Source organism: Solanum dulcamara, chromosome 9 (genome assembly GCF_947179165.1).
Source record: "Solanum dulcamara chromosome 9, daSolDulc1.2, whole genome shotgun sequence".
Lineage (NCBI taxonomy): Eukaryota > Viridiplantae > Streptophyta > Magnoliopsida > Solanales > Solanaceae > Solanum > Solanum dulcamara.
In genome coordinates this window covers 1,597,326-1,622,756 of record NC_077245.1, presented here as the reverse complement: position 1 = coordinate 1,622,756, position 25,431 = coordinate 1,597,326, and the positions used below count along the sequence as shown (strand labels likewise).

Here is a 25,431-nt window from a genome sequence, read left to right as displayed (position 1 = left end):
AAACTCATATGCTAATCAAGCTGAGGTTACTCAATGTAGAGATCAAAATTCCACAGATGACACATCTTCACCTGCAGCCTTCTTCACACACGATCAGTACAATCAGATTTTGCAGATGCTGGCCAGAGGAGGTGAGAATGGAGAAGAACACTCAGCTAAAGCAGCTACAGCAGGTAGTGCTCTATCTGCTTTAGTCTCAAAATATGTAGATAAAAGCTGAATAGTTGATACTGGAGCAACAAATCATATGACATCTAAGACTGAACTTCTAAATGACCTTCATACTATATCATCATCTGAAAGGAGACAAGTAATGTTGCCCACTGGAAATGTTGTGTCAGTCTCCCATGTTGGTAGCACAAACATTCTTGGGAATCAATCCATTGGAAATGTTCTGTTTGTACCTGACTTTAAGTGTAATCTTCTTTCTGTATCACAGCTCACCAAAGAACTCAAATGTATGGCAGCTTTCTTCCCTGACTTCTGTGTTTTCCAGGATCTCTTCAGTGGTCAGGTCAAGGGGATTGGTAAAGAGGATCAAGGGCTTTACATTCTGAAGGAAGATGCTTCAAATGCACAAGTCAATTGTTGTGCAACTCAGTTCAAGGGTGTAGCTCCTGCAAACTCCACAAGTAGCAGTGACATCCCAACTAGCAGACCTGCCACAGCTTCTCTATGGCATCTAAGACTAGGCCACATTCCTGTAGATATAATAAAGAAATCATCCAGTATTGAGATACTAGACACTGAACACTCTACTTGTACAGTTTGCCCACTTGCTAAGCAAACTAAACTTCCTTTTCCTTTAAGCTCTCATGTGTCAAATGTTGTGTTTGAACTTGTTCATTGTGACATTTGGGGTCCCTACAGGGTACCCACTCATGATGGAAAGAAATACTTTGTGACCGTAGTTGATGATTACTCCAGGTTTACTTGGATTTTTCTTATAACCTCTAAATCTGACACTATTGTAGTGTTAAGAAATTTTTTCACACAGGTTCACAACTTATTCTCTACAACTGTGAAGACTCTGAGAACTGATAATGGATGTGAGTTTATGAGTGCTGCATTCCAGAATATGTTGTCTACACTTGGCATCCTTCATCAGACCACCTGTATGTATACTCCTCAACAAAATGGTGTTGCTGAGAGGAAGCATAGAACTATCCTGGAGATGGCCAGAGCACTAAGGTTACAATCCTATGTCCCTCTGAAATTCTGGGGTGAGTGTGTCACTACTGCAGTCTATCTTCTTAACAGAATTCCCTCCGAGCTCCTTCAGTTCAAAACTCCTTTTGAAATGCTTCATTCACACCCTCCTTCCTTAGCCCACATTAAAGTCTTTGGTTGTTTTTGCTATGCGACAGTCCCACACATTTATGACAAATTCTCTCCTAGAGCCATACCAGCTGTTCTTATGGGATACGCCTCATCAAAAAAGGGGTACCTCCTGTATGATCTTCACTCCAAATCCTTCTTTATAAATAGACATGCTGTGTTCAAAGAAGATATTTTTCCTTTCAAGGATGCCCAAGTCTCCTCTAATCCTTTATTCCCAGTCCTCACATTTCTAGACACCTCTTACCTCCCTCCACAGCCACACTCAGAGCCCATCCAATCTCTTCTATCCCCTGCATCACCTCTTGAGCTACCATCTCAGTCTCCTTCCCTTCCTGTTCCACCCAGAAAATCCTCCAGACCCAGTAAGCCACCATCTTGGCTTCAAGACTTTATCACCACCTCTACAGGCAACACTTGTTCCTATCCTATTGCAGCACACATATCCTACTCTCATGTCTCCCCTGCTTACAGCTCTTGTCTAGCTTCTTACTCAGCAATCACTGAACCTACATCCTATAAAACTGCCTCTCTTGATCCTCAATGGGTTCAGGCAATGCAGTTGGAGATTAATGCTTTGGAGGCTAATCATACCTGGTCTCTGGTTGATCTACCCCCTGGCAAGAGACCTATTGGATGTAAATGGGTGTACAAAATCAAGTATAAATCCACAGGTGAGGTTGAAAGGCTGAAAGCTAGACTGGTGGCCAAAGGGTTCAACCAACAAGAAGGCCTAGACTACAGTGAAACCTTCAGTCCTGTTGCCAAAATGGTTACTGTCAGAGCTGTTGTGGCCCTTGCTGCATCTAGAGGATGGTTTATTCACAAAATGGATGTTCACAATGCATTTCTCAATGGGGACCTGCTGGAAGAGGTCTATATGACCATCCCTGATAGGTTTGCTAGACAGGGGGAGTCTACTACCAAGGTCTGTAAACTCCACAAGTCCTTGTATGGACTCAAACAAGCTCCCAGACAGTGGAACTTGAAGCTGACTGAGGCCTTACTGAAGCTGGGATTTCATCAAAGCCACTATGACTACTCCTTGTTTACCAGGCAAGTTGACAGTGAAATACTTATTGTACTGGTATATGTGGATGACTTACTGATTACAGGTAGCAACACTGGTCTAGTAGAGGACACAAAAAAGGGTCTACAAAAGCAATTCAAAATGAAAGACTTAGGTGAGTTGAAATTCTTTCTAGGCATTGAATGTGCTAGATCCAGTCAAGGAATTCACATGTCTCAGAGAAAATATGCACTGGAACTGATTGCTGAATGTGGGCTAGGAGGAGCTAAACCTGCAGGAACACCATTAGAACAAAACAAGAAGCTGACATCAGTGAAATATGATGAACTCCTATCACATGAAGGCACAATTGATGATAAACAACTGCAGCACCCTGAAAGGTACCAGAGACTTGTGAGAAGACTCTTATATCTCACTATGACTAGACCTGATATATCTTTCCCAGTCCAGGTGTTGAGTCAATATATGCACAATCCCAAGGAGTCACATATGGAGTCTGCACTGAGAATTGTCAGGTACCTCAAGGAAGCTCCAGGCCTTGGGCTGTTAATGCCATCTCAAAGTACAAATACTTTGACTGCCTACTGTGATACTGACTGGGGTGCCTGCCTGGAAACAAGAAGATCTGTTACTGGATATCTAGTAAAGTTTGGTGGATCACTGATTTCTTGGAAATCAAAGAAACAAGAGACAATATCAAGAAGCTCAGCAGAGGCTGAGTTTAGAAGTATGGCCAACTGTGCAGCTGAAGTCACCTGGCTGGTAAGTCTGTTTAAAGAGCTAGGAGTCCAGATTGAACTACCTGTTAACATGATCTGTGATAGCAAGGCTGCTATTCAAATTGCTGCAAATCCCATCTTTCATGAGAGAACCAACCATATTGACATAGATTGTCATTTTGTAAGGGAAAGAATCTGTCAAGGATTGTTGAAGACCAAGTTTATACATACAAAAGACCAGCTAGCAGATATACTTACCAAGAGTCTAGGGAAAGCTCAACATCAACATTTACTAAATCAGCTTGGAGTTATGAACCTCTTCAAACCATAAGCTTGAGGAGGAGTGTTAACCTTGCAAGCTACCAAGGTTGAAGAGTGGTTATAATATTGTTATAAGTTGGTAAAAGTAGTTAAGAGTTTGTTAGCAAGTTGTTATGGTTAGTTAAAATGTAGTTAAGAGTCAACTTGTATAAAGGTATAAATACAGTACATATACAATGTGGATGTATATATAAAAGGAGATGTACTGATGAATGACATACACAACTTCATTTTACACAGATATTTTTCTCTCTGTAAAACTCTCTGCTCTCTCTTCTCTCTATAACTCTGGTTGTTCATTCTTCATCTTCTTCCTCTCGTCTTCTTCATCTTCTTCATCTAGCATCTTGCATGCTTGCTCTAACTCCTTTGATGGAGTTATCAGTCAGTTTGGAGGTAGATTTGTACCTTTTTTAAGTAGTGCGCTATGTGCGGGATTCATTAATAAATTGGACTATAAAAATATATTGTACGCTACCTTATTTTGCATTTCGAAATTTAGTAAAATCAAGTAGCTTAGGCTCAAACCTTATATCTTTATAATTGAGAAATTTATTTACAATATGTATAAATAACCTATTTGGAACCTAGTAAAACATTACAAGGAATTGCGATTCAGTACTCATAAATTATAAATTTTAGCTCCGCCTCTACTTTAGATCGAACTGAACCTCCAAACTAATTCACGAAGAGCGAAGATTATTCAAGACCATATAAAGGGATTCCTTTATTTATTTATCATTTTTATTATCCGTTCTTTTTTTCTCTCTAATCTATTTAGTTCCTTCTTGTACAATCATCTAATGAATTCTCATCAAATAGCTCTTCCACTTCCGGTGGTCACATAGTTACAAACCCAAACAAACACTAAAAGCTAAATGGAAAAAGAATAATATATATATTTATTCCCAATGATGTTAGACTCAACATGTCTACATTCTAAAAGCTTAATTGTTACCAGGACATCACATAATTGTGTACGTTTCAAAATTTGAATTGGGGAGGACAGTATATATACAGTATTTTTAATTCTACAGAGAGAATGGAAACAAGAATTGAGTTGAACATCTAATAACTATAAAAGGAAAATTGAAAAAGACATGGTAGAATGACGGATACAACTTCTAAAAATGTAAAAGATTTGGACTTGACTTGTGCCCAATGTATGTATATTTGATTCTACATGATATAAATATATCCTCCTAATTATTCATCTTCTACTTGTGAACTTTTGTCTCTTAAATTGGGTTGAAAAAAAAATACTAGATACATATACTGATGATCAAGAACTAAATATAATATAATAGTAAAATAATTAAGGCACGTTCAAACTAATCTAAAACCACAAAATTAACCATTTGGTCATGAATGCCCAACATAAGTAGTTATAATATGACTTTAGTGTACTTATTATTATTAAACTAAATATTTAAGTACGAGACATGTTTCTTTTTTTATAATATGATCCATTTCTTCAGGTATATTTTCTCTTTTCATACAGATATATATGTCTGCACATTCTCATCATGATCTATACAGCTAAAAAAAATTGTTGTCTTTGAGGATATTATTATAAACTTCCCAATTGTTTTAATTTTATTGGTCAACATGAATTAGTTAAAACGAGTTAGAACAACAGTTGCATGAAGTCATCAACTTTATCATTTATATTTATTTGTCTTTCCTTTTTTGTGCCAAGAAGCAACTAGAAAATATTAATTAATCTTTCCTGCTAATCAAATTGAAGACAAACAGATGTGGAATAATTATTATTTTTTAATTGGGCAACAAGGAAAAAAGAAATACTATTTCCTCGAATTGAAGCAAGAACAGATATATATGTCCTTCAAATTATTTCTTATTGTATAAAAGAACGATAGATTCATTTTTAAAGTAGTTTAATGTCCAATTAGGTCAAACAAAATGATGTAAAATGTACTAGTTAATTAATATAGTAATTTATATAAAACCATTGGACTCTTTTGGTGCACCTTGGTTTATGTCCTGTTTCTTCTTTTATAATTCAAGCTGTTTACAGTAGTACTTCTTCAAGTTGTTGAAACACACTAACGTGTTTCAAACTTAAATGCAACAATTAACATGATAAACCATATAGTAGTAATAATGGTATTTGTGTTTCCTATTTGAATTATCATCAATTATTTATCAAACACACTTCAACTAATTTTGATGGTGTGTGGTGTAGGATTTTCTTTTCATGCGAATGATTAAATAAATAAATTAGAATATTTTTAAAAAAAAATCAGGAGATTATGATTATAAAAAAGACAAGTGAAGTATCATTTTTATGAGTTTCGTATCTCAATTATCACCAACTATCTATCGAAACACGTGTCGAAATTAAAGAGTCAATTGTCATATGAATTTTTTTATGGGGAAATTAAGTTGTCGCTCTCTTTTTCCGATTGTATTCAAATACTTAGTTTAGTTAGCTTTTGAGTATATTTTGATAAATAGTTGATAATAGTGCAGATAGAAAACGTAAACACCTGACAATTCAGTCATAAAACTCATAAAAAAGTGATACTTCAAATTTATTTTTGGCCATTATCTAATTTTTAAAATTATTAGAACTGCCCATATTGTATTTTTGCGTTATTCTGATTAGTAAATATAGGAACATTTTGCATCAGCCATAACGGATAGTGTAAACTCTCTTGTATATGCAAAATGTCGGTACATATTAATTATATTATTTAATTTAAGTTATATATATCGTTAGCGTAAAAAGAAATTCACCAATAAACCTTTTTAAAAATGTGTGATGTGTAATCTTAGGTTTTATTAAGCTTTTGGTTTGTTATAGTAATATTCATAATTTATTACAAACTACAAACAAACAAAAAAATACTAATTAGGAATTACCTGCTAGTTAATGTGTCATCGGCCCAGGATTAATGGACCACATCCAATCCGACCCATATTGATGAAACAAACAAAAAATAAAGGGATATGATTAAAGATATTACACATAGATGGATATAAAATACATTCAACGGGTTTTGCATATACATATATACCTGCGTAAATAATTAACTAAATACTACAACAAAAAGTTCTATACGCGTAATTATAAAAGTGCAATATGTTCGGGGATATGAGAAAATAAATATTAAATTTAGATTATGAATCTGACTCTAATAAATACAATTCATACTAGTAGTATATATTATCTTTTCCTACACCATTTCACTATTTAAAGCCTCTGTAAGTCTTATCTATGTACACATAATTTCACTCCAAGTGGGCTCTGTAGAATTTCAGAGCCATTTGCTATTTCCACCTAGACATACATATATGGCCAATTCTTATTTATATCTACATCTTACTACAGTAATATTTAGGAATTCACGTGAATAGGTATTTTTTATTTTATTTTGTCAAGTAGTATATATATGGAAAAAAAATAGTATTAAAATATTTACACAAGCACAATTTTATGCAAATGACACCCTCTGACACTCTAGATCACAAAATTCATGCTTTAATCATAAATAGTACATAAGACTTTTTAGTCTCGACACAATTTTAATGATTACATTTTTTGGGTGTAAAGTTTTAATTGTGCATAGATTTGTTTGATAGCATGCTAAAGTGTCATTATATCAAGTGACACGGTGTTTTCCCCACACTTAAAAAAGAATCTTGAAAGTAATTTTGTCAGACCGCAAAAGGTTGTGGCTAATTAGTAGTAAATATTCATTTGGAGTTTAAATTTTGAATAAGGAATTGTCGTCTTTTAGTTTTTAATGATTTACCCCTTATAATGGGATTTTACGATATAAATTTAAATTAATTGAATCTCAAAATAAATATCAAATATTGAGTTGCGTGAATAAAAAAACTTTCTAATTAGAAACGTTTTCCCTTTCATGGACTCTAGTTAGAGCATCTGAATTATTGGACTAACAAATTCAAATGCTATTTTTATGAAAGTTGAAATAAATTAACGTCTTCCTTCCTAACTCATATTTATTTGTAGCTACTATACTTGATAGCTTTAGCTCTACTCCTATTTATTTATAGTTACTTTACTTGATAGCTTTAGCTACACTCATATTTTTTCCAAAAAAAAAAAGAAGTATACTATTAGAATGGCCAGTCAAAGAAAACATTAATATCTGATAGCAATAGGAGTTGGCATTCATAAAATGTCCTTCACCCAAAAATAAAAAAACAATATAATATAAATAAAAACAACCTGTACATTTTAAGATCATTGAAACACAAATAAAATAGCACCAAATATTATATAACTTATATATATTATAGTAATTAGTTAATTCTCTCATAGGGTACAAATATTATCAAACACCACTATGAGGAAAATTACAAACTTTTGAGATTTACAAACATACCCTTCACCAGGTTTCCAGTTAGTTTATAACAATAAACACAAGATCCCAAAAGCCAAAAAAAATAAATACAAAAATAGAAAAAAAGATAGAAGCAATAAAGTAGATTCCTGAACTTCCGTTATAAAGAATTTACTGGAGATTTAACTAACTCCGTTGGGAACTTACTGGCGACTAATTTTCGTCTTTTTTATTTACCTTAGCATTGAGGAAGTTAGAGATTCGAAAAAATCTTCGTCACAAGGAATTGTAAGTCCCATGTCGTGATCAAATCCGAATTCTTCTTCGGCCCGTTGAAGTAGTACCCGAAATTCGGGCCGTGACAAAATGGAAATTGGAACAATGTACCTTGTTCGATTTTCTCCAACGTATACTACAAAATGACCTTTTGGTACGTCCATTGGAAGACCTTCTTGTTCCTCTTGATATCCATTAGTACTACTTTTCTTTCCCAAACTTGAACATCTTTTTAGAATTTGCTTCAACATTGCAGTTTGTGACAACTTGTTTGATTTCCTAATAGTCATTTCTTGAAAGAGAAAGAAAAAAAATGGTTTGAGAGAAAAACAGGAATTAAGAAAAGGAGTGTGGTGGAAATGAATGGAGTTTTGAGGGGTATATAAATGGAAAAAAGAAAAAATATTTTTTTTATTTTTTATTTTAGAGAAACAAAAGCATGTGGGGTTGGGGGTGGTAAAGAAGGGAGAGATAACACGGGTGTTATAGGAGGGAGTGTAAGGGGCTCAAGGACAAATGTAAAAAGTGTATGTTGGGAACCAAAGGCTTTGGGTTTATTACCGCTTGTAGCCTTTAGTCAAGACATGTTGGTCCCTTTGACTCTATTTTCAATTAGGTTCCTTCACCCCTAACCATGAAAGATTGGGTCGAGATGGATTAAAAAAGATTCATATCGTTTCGAGTTTAAGTTTTGATCATTAGTATGAAAAAAAGTTCTAGTAAGGGGCACTTCCTCAATTCGTCATTTAATAAGCTTTATATTGACACGAATTCAAGTTAATCAGGCGTCAAATGTTTGTACCCGATATCGTGTAAAACAAAACAAAAAAAAGTTTCATTCATCATTGAGTAGAGGTTTGAGGTAGGAAAGAATGAACACTTCCACCTTTAATGGGCTTTATTCAACATGAATTCAGATTGGTTATTTAAGTCACAATGCGGATGCAAGACATCAAGCGAAAAATCAACATAAAAAGGTCCATTTAGCCTTAATTAGAGATCTTGAATGAGTTATTTGCACGCTTGCACCTATTTTGAGTTGTTTTCAATGTATGTCCCTCATAACATATAATTTTATCACGGGATATAAGTTTATATATTTGTATCATAATATCTTATAAATTATGTTGAGGCATGACTTCAATTAACTTATGCTCCACTATGCATAAGTTCAATATTGCTAAAAGAAAAATAATTAAAGACCAATCCACTTGAAAAACAAGTTAAAGATCATCTCATATGAAGGACAAAACACGCAATTTTTTATGATCTCGAATTCAAAGAAAAATAAACCGTCTTTGGTAAAGAGGGTTAAAATCTGGGGAAAATCATGCGGATAAGCAATGTATGTACTAGTTAACAACTATAGTTTGAATTAATTATGACTCGCGGCAAACATCTAATTGTAATTACAGTTTGAGTTTTGATAATTTGCGTGATTATACAAATGTTATGCGTGACTATACAAACGATACAGTTGAGTTTTTGTATAATTTGCGTGATTTATACAAACGCTGTGCGAGAATCGAATTGTATAGCTAAATATACAAACACTACAAATCGTATAGCTAATTATACAAACGTTGTGCATGAATTGTATAGTGAAATATACAAACGTTATACAAAAACTGTAAATTATATAACGAATTATACAAACGTATACAAATGCTGCGCGAATTATACAAACGTTGCTATAACTATAGCTACGAATTGTAATTAGCAAACTATAGCTATGGAGCATAATTAAGATATTTTTGAGTTATTATATGCGAAAATTCCCTATGGTGGGCTTTCTACTATGCAAATGTTGATTACTCAAACTTGAAGAATTCCTAAAAAATCAAAATGCATGAAACTGTTCAAAATTGACAAATTAGCGACCTAGAAAATAAGGTAGAGGTTACACGCAATAAACCTACTATAAGTACTACTATTGATTCTTTTTTCTTCTTTTTTTTGGAAAAAAGGGAGAGATAGAAAATAATAAAGAAGAAAATACTTAATAAACAACAATATGAAATTCAAATCACATCGTTGGAAGAGGAAAAAAAACTTGTCTTCTTTCAACTAATTAAGAACCTTCCTAGCAATTTTCAATAGTGTCTTGTTATGCACTTTCTTTTTTTTCAACCAGATTCCTTAATTTGTCTTGTGGTAGAATAGAAAATGGAGCATAGACTAATACTATTATCCTTAAATTGTCTATTTAATTTTGTTATTGACTTGACTAATCACAAAATAATTGATTTGAAATTTCATTTCTAATAGTACTTATTTGATTAACATAAATTAAGCACCTCAACTAACTTTTCAAAGTTAACAAATGCGTGACATGTTACCCAAAGGACTAGTCTCACTCTCTCTCACTCTTTTATTTTGGTTTCTTAACGACTTCGATTTGATATTCGTATTGGAGTTCAATTAATTAATATTAAAACATTGCATGACACAATTCTAGAGGCAGCACTTCCAACATGATTTTTTTTATTCATAGAAATTTCGAAAAATTCCAATAATTCCACTACAACTCATATCGGTACCAAGGACAACTTTCTCTAACATCCAATACTAAGCAATCAAGTTCGAAATGTAAAACTAGCCAAAGTCACATGATGGAGCTTATATTGGGGTGAAATTAGAATCTTCGTGAACTAACTTATAAACATGCATAGTGTAATGTAAAGATAATTTTAATTTGTGATAGTTGGTAAATTAATTAATTATGTATTTTTTTATTAAGCTATTTACTTGTAGTTACAAAATAAGTGACCAAATTATTCAATACTTTCAGTGTATAAACTTAAACTATTGAAAAAAATACAAAGAGTTGAACTCATGTCCACCAACTATGTACATAAACTTCTTACACTAATATTACAATTTAAATTGACTATAATTGGTTACTAATATTTTATTTTTCTAGGTTAGGAAGACGTATTGTTATATAAGTAAACCTAATAAACTGATATAGAAATTTTCTACACTATATATCGTCTCTATAACATCTAATATGTAGCCTTCCAGTTTTTTAAATGAAATCTTTAATTAGGGATGACAATAAAGCGAGACAGGTTGAAATCTAAGCCGAGCGGGACGAGACTCAAATATTGGGAATTAAGAAGTGCGCATGATGTTACACAAATAACAAGTTGACAAAGATGTATGTGTTGCAGCGCCGAAAGTAAGTTTATCTAGTGCTTTCATTTTACGAGAAATATTGCAATTTATATAATAATCCTAAGATTTCTGACGTATATTGTGATCCTTCTTCTTTGTTATATCCATTTCACACAAACATTGACCTATGGGACCTCATGAACAACAACAATGGTCACTTAATTATGAAAATGTATTAGATATTCTTACCCAACGACATCGACACATTATTCTTGTAAAATTCAATTAGTTCAGCAGTGTGGATGTTCCTACGCAAATTCGAATTTAGTCAAGCTTAATGTTATATCGAACACGAGTTGGATATATATATAATGAAGGGCTTTAAGTAGTTGAATAAACTAAGTAGTAGATTCCGTGTTTGTATAATCCTCACAAAAGCTACTTCATAAAGAAAATTGTTGCTTGCTTCTATAATCCAACACATAGAGGAATTAGAGATAATTCAGACAGAGAGGTGGAGCCAAAATTTGAAATGTATAGGTTTAGAATTTTATTTTATTTTTAGTTTACTCGATTTTAAATTAATAATTTGTATATATTCAATGAACTTTTTTGCTATAAATTTAAAGTTTGAACCAAAGTTACTAGATTAGGCTGAATCCATAATCAACACATTGGCTCCGCCCTGCACTGTTGATACACTTCATCTAATTAATAAATTATAAGTATTCCAAACTTATCTGGAACTTAAGTATCCAAGTTATGCAAGGCAATAGCGTCGAAACTCATGCTTGAATCATTATCTTCATATGGGTCTTGAGCGTCTTGATAAGGATTACTTCCATATTCTTCATTAGAACTTGGAGGTCTTATACTAATACTTCATCTTTATTTAGGATGTATAACTTAAAGCTATTTAACTCATATATTATTGCTAATACTTCAGTGTCTATGCCATTCATATTTCCTTTTTTCTTTATATTTACCACTTTGGTATGCATATATTCTTTCTTCATTTTTACTACTATATTTATTAGGTCTTGTTTGGACTACTAAGTAATCGGATTTTAAGGGGATTTTTAAGTCTGGTATATTTTTAACTTTTTTTTTTTTCCTAATTTAATATCTTCCGCAATTAAGTGTTTTTGTCCCTTATAACTTCCTGTCTTAGCATATAAAGGTCCTGTTATTTTTTCTAAGTCTTGAATAAAATTTCTAGCATAATTTACAAGACCTAAGAATTTTAATAAATCTTTTGTACTATCTAATTTATCTGGCATATCTAATACCTTTTTAGCTATATGTGGTTGGAGCTTTATTTTTTCATCTCCTAAGGTTACTCTTAAGAAATTAATATGTGTCTTACATAATTCCATTTTCTTTTTACTAATTATTCTTCCGTAATTTACAAATAGTCTACAAACTTTTTGTAGTCTCCAAATATATTGTCCATTTTTCGCTGAAAAATGGGCGGTGCTGTTTTTAAATCAAAAGGCATGGCGAGCCATTCAAAATGTCCTTCTGGACAAGTGAATGTTGTCCACTCGATGCTTTCTGGGTGCATTTTTACTTGTCAATATCCAGATTTACAATCGAATTTACTGAATAATTTTTTACCTTGTATTCTATTAATTAATTTATTTTTGTTTGGTAGCTTGTATGTGTTTGTTCTAGTATTATCATTTAATCTTTTATAATTTATTACCATTCTAACTTTTTTTCTTACTTGCTCACTTTGGTTCATTACCATAAATGCAGTAGATCTATGTTTAGAGGTATATCGTCTTATTACTTCTAATTTTAATAGTTCTTTAATTTGTTTACTAAATTCTTCCGTGTCTTCATTATTTGCTTCTATAGCCGCTATTTTTATGGTATATTCTGGGTTGATTATGTCTAGTTTACACACGATTTTATTACATTCCCAATGTATTAATGGTTTTTCACCAATTATTTTCATTTCATCTAATATTGCTATTATGCTATCTAAATCTTTAGGATTTTTTATCCTTTCTATCATTTTTATTTCTTTCTGAAAATTATAAAATTCAGTCTCTACATTTATTAAGGTATAATCTTTTTCTAGGTACGATTGTTCTAAATAATCATCATATTCTTCATACAGATTTTGTGAAGAGGAGCAAATACATGTGTCTCTATAGTCGTCACAACTTGGAGTTGGATCTTTAGTAGGAGGTGTTATGTCTTTAATTTGGGATCTTCCTTTTGTAGGAGGTTGTATAATTTATACTGGAGTAGAAGTTGTATTTCTATATAGCATTATTCCATCTCTAGAAAATAAACAACTTCCATTATTTTGTATAAGGAAATGTAATCCTATTACTAAATCAGTTTTGATATCTAAATCTTTTGCTAGTATTTTATACATGTTGTATGTTGGTTTGTAAAATATATTACATGTATTAATAAAACTTATTTGAGCTTTCTCGATGTAATACATTTGTTGGTAGTATCTTTTTATTTATAAGACAACTAGTGCATCCTGTATCTACAAGAGCTAAGGTTTCTATTTCTATGTATTTAATCTTAACTCTTGCTAATACTTTTATTATTCTAATTTTTTTGTCTTCATTACATATAAGACTAATATTATTCTCTTCAATATTCATAAGTTCAGTTTCTATGTTATCTAAATGTATTGTTCCTTGTGTACAAGTTTCATCTAAATTCACCTTTTATTTTCCTCTTTCTAGTGTAATTAGTCTCTCATCTACCTTATTAAGTCTCGTTTTTAAGGTTATTAATCTTAGATTAATAGTTGAATCTTTTACTTGTGTTTGTTCTTGTTGTTTACTCACTTTTATGTTTAATTTATCTTCTATGCAGGTGATACATGCTTTCATATAACATTTTTGACACTTAGCTCTATTACTCTTACTTGGGTACCATTTACATATGCTACATTGATTACTATCGATTTCTTTGTGTCTTTCAAAATTATGACTACATTTCTGTACTACATTCATCATAGTACTTAGCTGTAGATCATCTAAATTTAATATTTTTCTCTCTAGGCCTATTTCATTTATTAAATTGTCTTCTTCAGAATCAGAAGATTCTAATTGAGTTTTTTCTTCTGTGTCAATACTCATGATAGAATATATGCTTTCAATATCTGTCATATATTCATCTACATTTAACAGGGTTTGTTGTAATTCTTCTACTAATTGAGAATTTCGAGTTTTACTATTATTTCTTTTGGGACATATGTTCGCTAAATGTTCTATGCTACCACAAGTATAACATTCTAATTTATTTTTATAATTTTTATCATTTCTGTATTTTCTAACGTGTCTATCTTTATTTAAGAAAGACTTTTTGGCTGAGGATCTTCTTAAGTAGTATTTTTTTACGTCTTTGTGGCTTTTGATTATAAGAAGATCGTTTTCTATATTTCCTTTGCTTACTTGGTTCTCTATCATCACTCTGAATTGTGTATATTATTGTCTTACAGAAATTCATTTCATTTTGCTTGAGTTATTTCTGTGTTTGTATATTAGTGTATTTTTCTTGTAGTATTTTCATTGCATGTTGAATTTTTTGTTCTATAGACCATAAGGCTGCAAAAACTTGTATTACACCTTCTCTTTTATACCATTTTTCTTCTATTTCTCTCCCTAAAGCTCCAGTTAGTTTATGAAATAGCTTTTTTTCTAGTTCTTCGTCAAAAGTATTACCACTAATAGTACAATTAGGGCTGTTCACAGTTTTGGTTAAAACCAAAACCAAACCGAAAATTTAACCAAACCGAATAAAAAAACTGACATTCAGTTTGATTTGGTTTGGTTTGGTTTTAAATTTGAATAACCGATAATATTTGGTTTGGTTATGGTTATAGAAAAAAATAACCGAATAAATAACCGAACCAAACCGATAATTATATACTTAAAATTTATAATTATTTATATGTATAATATTAGTTTTTCATAAATAATTAAAGATATTTTATATGTTTTAATTATTAATTTAATATTAATATACTTATTTTTAAGGCCCAACAATCCAAATCCAACTCTCAAGACCAATTATAAATTCTAATAAACACTAGACAGCGGTCCAAGTCCAACAATCCAAGCCCATTAGCCCAACTCTCAAGCACAATTCTAAATCCTAAATTCTAAATTTCTAATAAGCACTAAGCACTTGAGCAGCAGGCAGCAACATAAAGTAAAAGTTAAAACTTTAAAACCCTAGTATCTGTTTTCCTTTTACATTTTTGTTCCTCTCACGTTGGTTTCTCACAAAGTCACAGACTCACAGTCATAGACTAACAGTGAAGGCTCAAGAGCAACCTCAACTCCTCAACACCAAGTATAAGATTGTCAAATTTTGAGAAGGTTTGTAAGGAGTTTTTCAAATTGTAAATTGATTTTAAGTTGGTTTTTTTTTTCCGAATGTTTAAGTTGTTTCATTTTCTGTTTTGAACCTCTGTGGGTCGTAAGGAAAAAAAAGTTTCATAAGAATTTGAAGAATGTAGAGAGAGAATATTTGAATTATCTCGGCTAGTCATAAACCGAATAACCGAATCAAACCGAACCAAACCGACAATAACCAAACCCATGGTTATTATTTTACTTGGTTTGGTTATGGTTTTAGACATTTAATAACCGATTAAATTGGTTTGGTTATGGTTTTAATCAATAACCGATCCAAACCGAACCATGAACACCCCTAAGTACAATAATAAAAATAGTCTTTGAGAAAGTCTTTTATATGCATCCAAATAGAAATACTTAATTGTTCTAATTTTATAACAATATTTCTTTATAGTGTTACTAAATCGTTATTTGGGTCTTCGCCTGTTAATAAGACATGTATTTTATTTGCGAAATTATATAAATTTGGTCCTAAATTTATTAAACCTTGGAAATCTTGGGGATATGTGTGTTTATAGGTTTCCCATACTGCTTTACATGATTTCTCCCTAAAATATTTTTAAATATTTATACATTGTATCTACGTCTGTGTCAATGTAGCTTTTTATGAAGTCTGCTACTACTATTTCTTTCCATACGTCTATAACATCATTCCACATTTGTGGATCATGAGCGGCTATGTTAAGTATTTTTCCTTTATTACCTCATTCTTGTAATCTAATAGGCTCTTCAATTGGCATTTACCGTCTCGCCGATTTTATGTTTTCTTTTATTTCTGTGATCGATGTAGACTAAGCTTTTCTTGGCAGATTGCTTGTACTATACCCAACAGTCGGCGCTTCAGTTGTCCTTTAGAAGGGGCTAGCACTATGAGCACTACTTACTTAATTCATTAATTCTTTATGACTTACTAAGGACATTATGTCGTCTTCTTATTGGTCAGAGGTTGTTTCTAGACATTCTGTTCTATATGCTAGATCATCTCTTTCTTTACATAATCTAAAATGTTCAATTATTTTTATTATATCCATTTTATCATTTTTTGCGTCCTTTACATTTAAAAATTATATAATTATTTTCTTTGTATAGTATTTTTGCTTCTTCTATAGCACTGTCTACCTCATATCCTTCTTGTATCAGTTCTACATTCATAAATTCTTCTTGCTCTGTTTCTATGGTACTTTCTGTTTCTATATCATCTACTTCTTTTTGGCTAGTATAATTATAGTTGGTGAATCTTATTGACGTTTCTTCTTAAAAACTAGTATACATTAAATGATTTTCTGATGCAAATACATTTGGTTTACTAAGTTTATCTAAGTTCCATTCTAATCCTGCATATTCTTTTGAATTTATTTTTATTAATTTTATTAATTTGATGCCTTTGTTTTCCATTACCTTTATTACATCATTTACTTATAATTTAAACTTGGTATTACTACTTAGGGTCATTTTTCCTATAAAACCTACACACATTAATAAATTATTGTCATTATTCATTTCTTCGTATCCTTTAGTCTGAATTTCTATTTTAATATGTTTTTCAAATTCTTTTAAATTAATCAGGAAGTCTAGGATAATGTAGAATATTCTTCCATTATTGATCATATCTACTTCTGTTAATCCTATTATAGATTTCTTTAAGTCTGACCATCTATAATCATACAATACTATTAGAACTTTAGATTCTAAGTTTTTTCTAGTTAATCCTTTTATTCCTATGACTATTAATCTCATATGCATTAACATAAGTCTAGGTTGTTTAATGGTTTTTATAAAGGCTGGGTTTGCTAAATTTAAAGTAGCAATATTTTCTCCTATTGCTGATATTTGTTTTTCTCTATAATGTCTATATAATTGATTATCCCTAGAGAAGCATTTTGCATTGTATAACGTTTTAGGATTTAATAATTTAAGTTGATTTTGTTTACAGATTTGTAAATCTCTATCAACATCTATTATTTCGTTTAATTCCTGATGCTGCTCATTACTAGAGTGACTTCTTGATAGTATTCTGGAAATAAGATTATTACCTATCCTATTATCTGAGAAACTTACTCGTTGTTTGTCTTCTTCGACTGTACTTCTTGGTCTAGTTGAAAGAAATTCCATTTTTGCAATTTTCTGGTTAGTCAGTTTTTTTTTGTGGAGTTATTTCTACTTTCTTTAACTGAGTAATTAGTTCGTCTATTTCAGTGTTTTTAGAAATTTGGACTTGAGGTTATTTTTCTTTTATTAGTTTATCTACTTTTATGTTTAATTCTATTAATAATGACAGACTAGATGAAATATACTCAGAGAAATCTACTGATTCTGATTGATACTTTTTTGTATTTTCTAACGCCTTTTTGTAATTTATGTCTTCCTCGCTCATGAAAGCGAGATGTTCTCTGGTCTTTTAATTATTTCCTTTAAGTCTCTTATCTCGGTAGTTATTACTTCAACTTGTTCCGTAATCTTAATTACTACTTGGGTATTCTTTATCTCTAATTCTTTTAGTTTTTCAATAATTGTCTTAACCAACTTTTCTATTTCTATTTTTGTAGGTATTTTTTCGAGATTAAACTTTGTATTCAGATATTGAATTTTTCTATCGACTTCTAGTTGTTAAGATTTAAAAAAAAATGTTTTTTTCTAATTTAGTTAGTATTTTATCTTGTTTATTTGAAGCAGCTTCTATGTTTCTAACAGTCTTATTATAATTTTATCTTTTAACTGAAAGTTATCACTAAAGTTTATAATTAAGTCTACCAAGGTATTATAATGTTTATCTTCCGAATGTAATATGTGTTCTCCTTGTGCGAAATTACACCTAATAATATTGAAAGCTTGATTATTTTTGAAGGGTCTACGCATATCTTATTCCAGAAACTTTTCGCTCTGATACCAAATTAAAATGATTTAGATAAACTGAAGAGATTTAGATTCAAATATGAGATTTAATTTTTTGTTCAAGTATGTTGTAAATCCTACTCAGTACTCCCTTTCTCGTTTTAGTTTCATCATGCTTGTTTAGTACGTAAATCCCGAATATCCCCATTTTTACTTTTTTTTTAAATTACCGTATTCATCTCTCCTTCTGAGGGATCTTCTTCCTATGAAGAAGATTACCAAAATCATTTCAAAGAGACAGTTTTAGAAAGACTATGGCTCAAAAAAAGAAAAAAATGACAAAATTGAAGCTATAATTAAGCAGACTTTGGAACAATTCTTTAGAGATCAAGGACAAGATAAGCATATTATTAACAGAGACAGTCCAAATACAAATAATGATAGAATACTTCCAAACTTAGACGAAGATGCAAACACCAATCCAATCAGAACTCCAAGTTCTAATGAAGATTATGGAAGTAATCCTTATCAAGATGCTCAAGATCCATATGAAGATGATGATTCAGGCATGAGTTTTGACTCTATTGTCTTGCATAACTTGGATACTTAAGTTCCAGATAAGTTTTGAATACAAAGAAGACTATGATATACGAAAATAAGATCGAGATACTGAAGAGATAAGATGCTTGTGAATTACATACCAATAATGTAAAAAGTAGTACATAGTGTGCCATGTGGTATGCCCACAAATGTCTTGTAAGTGCTGTCACTTTATCACTACCCTTCAAGGGAAAAACTGTTGACAAGCACATGTGTGTCAATCAGTCAAAATGAGGAATTAATAATGCATGTGACGATGGGGCCTACTGAGCACCTGACGCGCATTATTAGAGGAATCTTATCAGGTTGTCGGACATTAATAATTGGGCCGCGTAGCGTGTCTTAAACCTTTCGTTTCCTATATCTAATGTCTATTTAAGAGATAGTTGTGTGAGTTAGGAAGACAGATTTGGAAAAATAGGAAGAACACTTAGTAGAAAAATAAACCTCAAAACCCTCAACACATCTCCTTTCATGTACAATAATCCTAACCTTCTACCAACTACCCCTGGCTTGTACTAAAGTTTGAATAATAGCAAGTGCGTTTGTATAAAGTTTTCAACATCTTTGCAAAGCTCTTCGAGGTTTCCGAAAGGAAAACCTTTCTTTGTCTAATCATGTAAGTTTTACAATGTTTTATCCCTAAAATCCCCCCCAAAATATGTTTAGTGTGTTATTACTTTATGGTTTTCATATGTAAATTGTTGTACATATATTACTGTTTACCCTTAATATATGGTTAACTTTTGAACTTCTTAAAAACAACGATGAATTAACCTGTAAATTCCTAGGACTCCTGGCTTTGACAGTCCGCCATGAACAAAAGACGTATTTGTTGTCAGAAATATATCCGAGATATGGTTAAAAAAGAAGTTATTAAGAACATAGGTTCAGAAGGAGAGATGAACAGGATAATTTTTTTTTTTAAAAAAAAGTAAAAATAGGGATATTCGGGATTTACATGCTAAACAAGCATGATGAAACTAAAACAAGAGAGAGAGTACTGAGTAGAATTTACAACATACTTATATCATAAATCATAATAATTAAGTAGTTTAAATCATGAGGTTGTTGGTATATTTATAAGTTACGTCTACATCAATGTGAAGTTATGAACACTGAAAGTCATTTCTTTTTTCTTCATTTTCTTCCCTAATTAATAACTCATTTTAATTTAAGTCCAAATCCAGTAAATTTAGTAGAGTTTAATTAAGTCATCTATAAATAATTTATTTACACACTATCGGGTCACTCAAAAGATACTACAAATTACAGCTATGCCATAAAAAGTGAGACTTGTAATCATGAAAATATGACAAGTTAATTACTTGTTGCATGCAATGTAACGCCCACAACAGAGGACTTGTCAAGTATGACTAATAGGTGTTTAGGTTGACAAGAGAACTGCTATCTCACTATAGAGTATACTCTTCCTCTTTCGGAAGAAGGGTGGGATCCGGACAAAATCGATGAAACGGAAGAAATCAAGCTTATAAAGATGAGACGCACAGGAAATCACATATTAAAATGTGATAGGGGATTGAAAAGTTTTATAAAGCGAACTGAGATGGTACATTTTGTTGGAAATAGTAAATAGTAAATAGAAAATAGAAAAGTGGGTCAGGAAATGGCCTGTTCTTGTTTGCGGAAGGCAAGCCCATGTTCTGTGAAAGAAATAGAAGAGGCCGGCCCTGGCCCCACTCTTCTCGCCGAAAGGCAGTTTACTTCTTTGGCATTTGGTAATGTCCAATTTTGAATAATACGTATATATGTTTATCAACAGTATATATTTAAAATTTGACCGTATTATAATATGATTGTGAGGTGGTAGTTATCGGTGGCGGAATCAGGATTTTTAATAAGGGGGTTCAAAATCTGAAAAAATAGACATACGAACTAATCGAAGAGGGTTCGACATCTACTATTTATACATAAAAAAATATTTTAACCATGTATAAATAGTATAATTTTTTTACCGAAGGGGGTTCAGATGAACCCCTGGACACCATGTGGGTCCGCCACCGGTAGTTATTACCCAATAGTGGCTAGCGGTTATGAGATGGTGGCGTGAGGTGATTATGATGACAGTGATAGTAATAGTGATAGTTGGTGGTGGAGGAGTGGTGATAGCAGTTGACAGTTATGATGGCTGGAAAGAGTGAGGTAACTGTTGCGTAGTTCTAATGGGTAAATTATTGATCAACATTCTCTATTACCGTAATTTTAAATAATTTTTTTATTATTTTTGATACATATAAAAGCCATGTTACTTTTGCCTCCCTCAATTCATTTTTTAACAATTTCTTCTTTCAAAATAAATTTCTTTTTTAATGAGGTTGTAGGGCACCTACATGTGTAAGAAAATTTGCTAGTGTAGAAGTGTAAGGTTTTGAAATCAAATAGATAATATGATTGCTTTTGTTTAAGAACATTTTCTTGAATCCCTTCAAGGAAATATACTAATTAAAGTCCCACGTTTAAATCACATGGAGTTTTTGATAACAATATGTCTTATTCGACGACATAAAAATTAACTAATAACGTGCATGCTTCTAATTAATTACACAAGAGAGAGGATTATAATAAGTTGTTGGGTGTGTTTCAAAATTGCTAAAATAGGGTATATTGGCACCAAACTCTTTTGAATATCTTACACCAACCAGCTAAAACTAATAATAATTTGTAGTGATTTATATAGTTTTACCCTAAGTCGAGTTTTCTCCAATGCACTAGCATTAATTTCCTAGAGTTTAATTAATTTTATATGTATTCTTAGAGTATTTTTTTATACTATTAGGTCTTTCAAAGCATATCTATCGATAAATCTTCTTAAAAATATGAGATTTGTAATTTTGAAAATAAGATAAATTATCGGTACTTTCTTTATACCCCACTTATAAGATTACAACAAATGAAAGTGACCCCATTGATAGTTTAAGAAAAATTACACCGAGTACATATATAATTTCCTCAAATCTCACTAGGTATATTGTTGTAAAATAAGTTATCGACTATAACAAATGAAAGTGACGTGATAATCTTACACTGAGTACGTATAACTTAAACTCAGTTTACGTGCATGTCTTGGAATTGAACATGGTTAAGTTATAGTGTGGTAACCAACGTGAGAATAAAGACATCACATAATCATGGCTAAGACTAAGACAACAAACTGTAAAGGAATTTCATGGGATTATCAAATTTCAAAAGCAACATGTGAAATTACAAAAAATAGAAAGTAAAAAGATAAACTAAGATGACAAAATGAACAAACAAGTAGTTAAGAGGAAAAAACACTAATCATTTAAGAAGGTAGATAGAAAAAAGGTAGTAGGAAGTACTAGTAAATGAGGAAATTGACCCATAAAAAGTACAGCTAATAATTAGTCCTTCAAATCCAGGGAAGCAAAGGATTCTACGGACGTACCTAGCTAAACCTTATCCTCACTCAAATATTTATTCACGCTCGATATTTCCACATCAGTACAGTTAAGTCATTAAGGACAACTTACATTAGCAGGTGATGCTTGGTTATGTACAATATTGATAATGTACACTGTGGAATTTCATTAAATATGCTGTTGTTGTTGTTGTTTGGTGATGACAATATATGTGCAGATATGCATGTATCACGTATTTATTGAATTGATATAAACAACAGATACTGATAGTTAAAGGATTATCGGAGCCAAAGAAAATAGGGGATGAGGAACCACATGTTTGTACTTATGTTGTAACTGAAGAAAGAACAAGAGACATGGTATAGACAAAAGGGTCCATGGCCAACTAGGTTTTGTAGATCATCCATGTTTCTTGTTTTGTTTCGTGATTTTAGTCACTGCATATATAAGAAACGATAAAACTAATGTATCCATGTAAAGCCACGAAACAAGATGAGATACACTCAACTTATTGCATTACTTATATTTTCCTTATCCAAAAGTGATTTCAATAGTTTCCATCCTAGCATGATAACTAAAATATATAGAAGGTGAATACGTTCCTATAACTTATAACATTTTCATTCAAGAGATCAAATCGTAAATACTTATCCGTAAAAGGTATTTACATCAAATTAATGTGACTTATCGTAGTTAAGTGATTTAATGGAATGGATATATACATAAATTAATTATGGTTAAGTAATAGTTATGTGTATACCCGTACAAATGACATGCATCAATTTATTTTGATTAAAATATCCCATACAAATAATTTTTTACCAATTAAACTTATTATAACTTGTTATAATAAGATGTACTTGAAGCATCAATTTACCACTCATGTTAAATTTTAAAGGCCAATGGCGTCATCGATCACCACTAAAGGCATAATGGGATCCATAATCTAAAGTTTATGAATTTCTACATTAATCTCTTATTAATATATAATAATAATTGAGTTCACAAACAACTATTTATAAATATTCAATGGAATTTATAACACATATATAGGACTTGCACAAAAGTTATTAGGTTCACTTTAACCTCTAAGTTTCAGTGTTTCTTTGTTGATAAAGATTTGTGGTAGAATTAATAAGATCTCTCAACACTTAACCAGATATCTTGAAATACAAAACTAGGAATAAAAATGACCCCATTGAACACTTCCTCTTTAATAATATGCCTTATATGTCATGCCAATCTAGATCAGTTGGGCCCTGAAACAAGTATCAAAACACCTAGTGAGGGAGAAAACAAAAAGGAAAAACTATTACAAACGGACTTTAGATTGCCTAAGCTATATAGTTTGCATTGGGCTTAAAATTATGGTTTCTCAATAACACCTTTTGAAGTGATATTGACGATGCTGGAACAAAACAATAAATATTCTAATCGAAAAAAAGGAAAAATTACGCGGATAAACAAACATATACTAGTTAAATAGCTAACATAGCTATAGTTTGAATTAATTATGGCTCGCAGCAACATCTAGGTATAATTACAGTTTGAGTTTTGTATAATTCGCGTGATTTATACAAACGTTGTGCCCGAATCGAATTGTATAGCCAAATATACAAACACTACAAATTGTATAACGAATTATACAAACGTTGTACATAAATTGTATAGTGAAATATAAAAACGTTATACAAAAACTGCGAATTATACAAACATATACAAATGCTGCGTGAATTATACAAATATTGTTATAACTATAGCTATGAATTGTAATTAGCAAACTATAACTATGAAACATAATTAAGATATTTTTGAGTGGCTATATGCGAAAAATTCACCCAATAGATATGAAGCCCAATAACTATCCAAATTGTTGATGCATGGCCCCTCGTGAGCCCAATAGTGAAAGCCTATATTTGAAGAGAGGTAAAAGCAATATATGCACAAAATCACATGGCATATTGGGAGAAAACTACGTATAAAATGAATATTTAATATTTCAAAAAATTTGTATGGAGATCTTTCGAGGCTGTAGCAACATATTTGTTGAATGTACGATGATTTAGATATTCTTGAGATTTATTTGATCTTCATTGTAAGTATTTTTGGTTACATCTTGATCTTTTTATTAAATATCCTAAGAGTTTATATGTTCTTAGAAATATATCTTTAAGAAAATCTATTAACTAGATTTTAAGGTACAGTAGCCTTCGAGAATCTTAGCTGAAATTGAACTTACCTTATGAAGTCTCACAAATTTTTGATGTTTATATTTGTGATTACTCAAAAAATCACGTAGTCAAAGGCAACAACAAATTGAGACGAAAAAGGGAGAATCATGCATGTTTCAACATCACATTTGACGGATAATAAATTGGTTCATTATACAATATAAATGACGACTCATCTACATAGTCATAACTAAAACAGACATTTATATTATAATAATAAATACATACTTGATTATTAAAATGACAACTCTTCTATACACTCATATAATTCCATCTTAACACTTATATTTAACTTTCGTAACTTGCTTTTTTATATCGGTTTAAACTTCTCATTCTTATCTGATTTTTTTTTTGATTGTACTGAGCCAAGGGTCTTTCGAAAACAACCGTCTTGGTAAGAGTCAGGTCTGCGTACACTTTACCCTCCCCAGATCCACACTGTGGGTTTCACTGGGTCGTTGTTGTTGTAGTATGAGTAAAGTACAAAAACAACCGTATGTATTCTCTCAATCTCATCGAGAGAAGGATATTATCGTCCTATAGCCTGTTTGAATTGACTTATTTTTAAACAGCTTATAAGTTGAAAATAGCTTACAAGTCAAAAAAAATTTTGGTCTGCACCTATTTTTTTTTAAAACTTATAAGCAGTTTTCAACTTATAAACTGATTAAAATAAGTTTATGCGCTTATGTAAGTACAATATGACTTTAAATTGGGCAAACAAACACTCAAAAAAAGCTGAAAACAACTTATAATACAATCCAAACCGCCTCCTAATAATTTCGTGCCCTAAAAGATCCATTTTACAATCCTGAATCGGAGCCCCGGCATC

General features: G+C 31.4%; 1 protein-coding gene across 1 annotated transcript; it reads right to left on the bottom strand.

The window, feature by feature from the left end:
- Positions 1 to 7,677: 7,677 nt before the first annotated feature.
- LOC129903361 (protein SMALL AUXIN UP-REGULATED RNA 51-like) lies at positions 7,678 to 8,376 on the bottom strand. Its single transcript, XM_055978898.1, has one exon. The coding sequence runs from the start codon at positions 8,309 to 8,311 to the stop codon at positions 7,979 to 7,981; it is 333 nt and encodes a 110-aa protein (XP_055834873.1). The 5' UTR covers positions 8,312 to 8,376; the 3' UTR covers positions 7,678 to 7,978.
- Between the last annotated feature and the right edge of the window lie 17,055 nt (positions 8,377 to 25,431).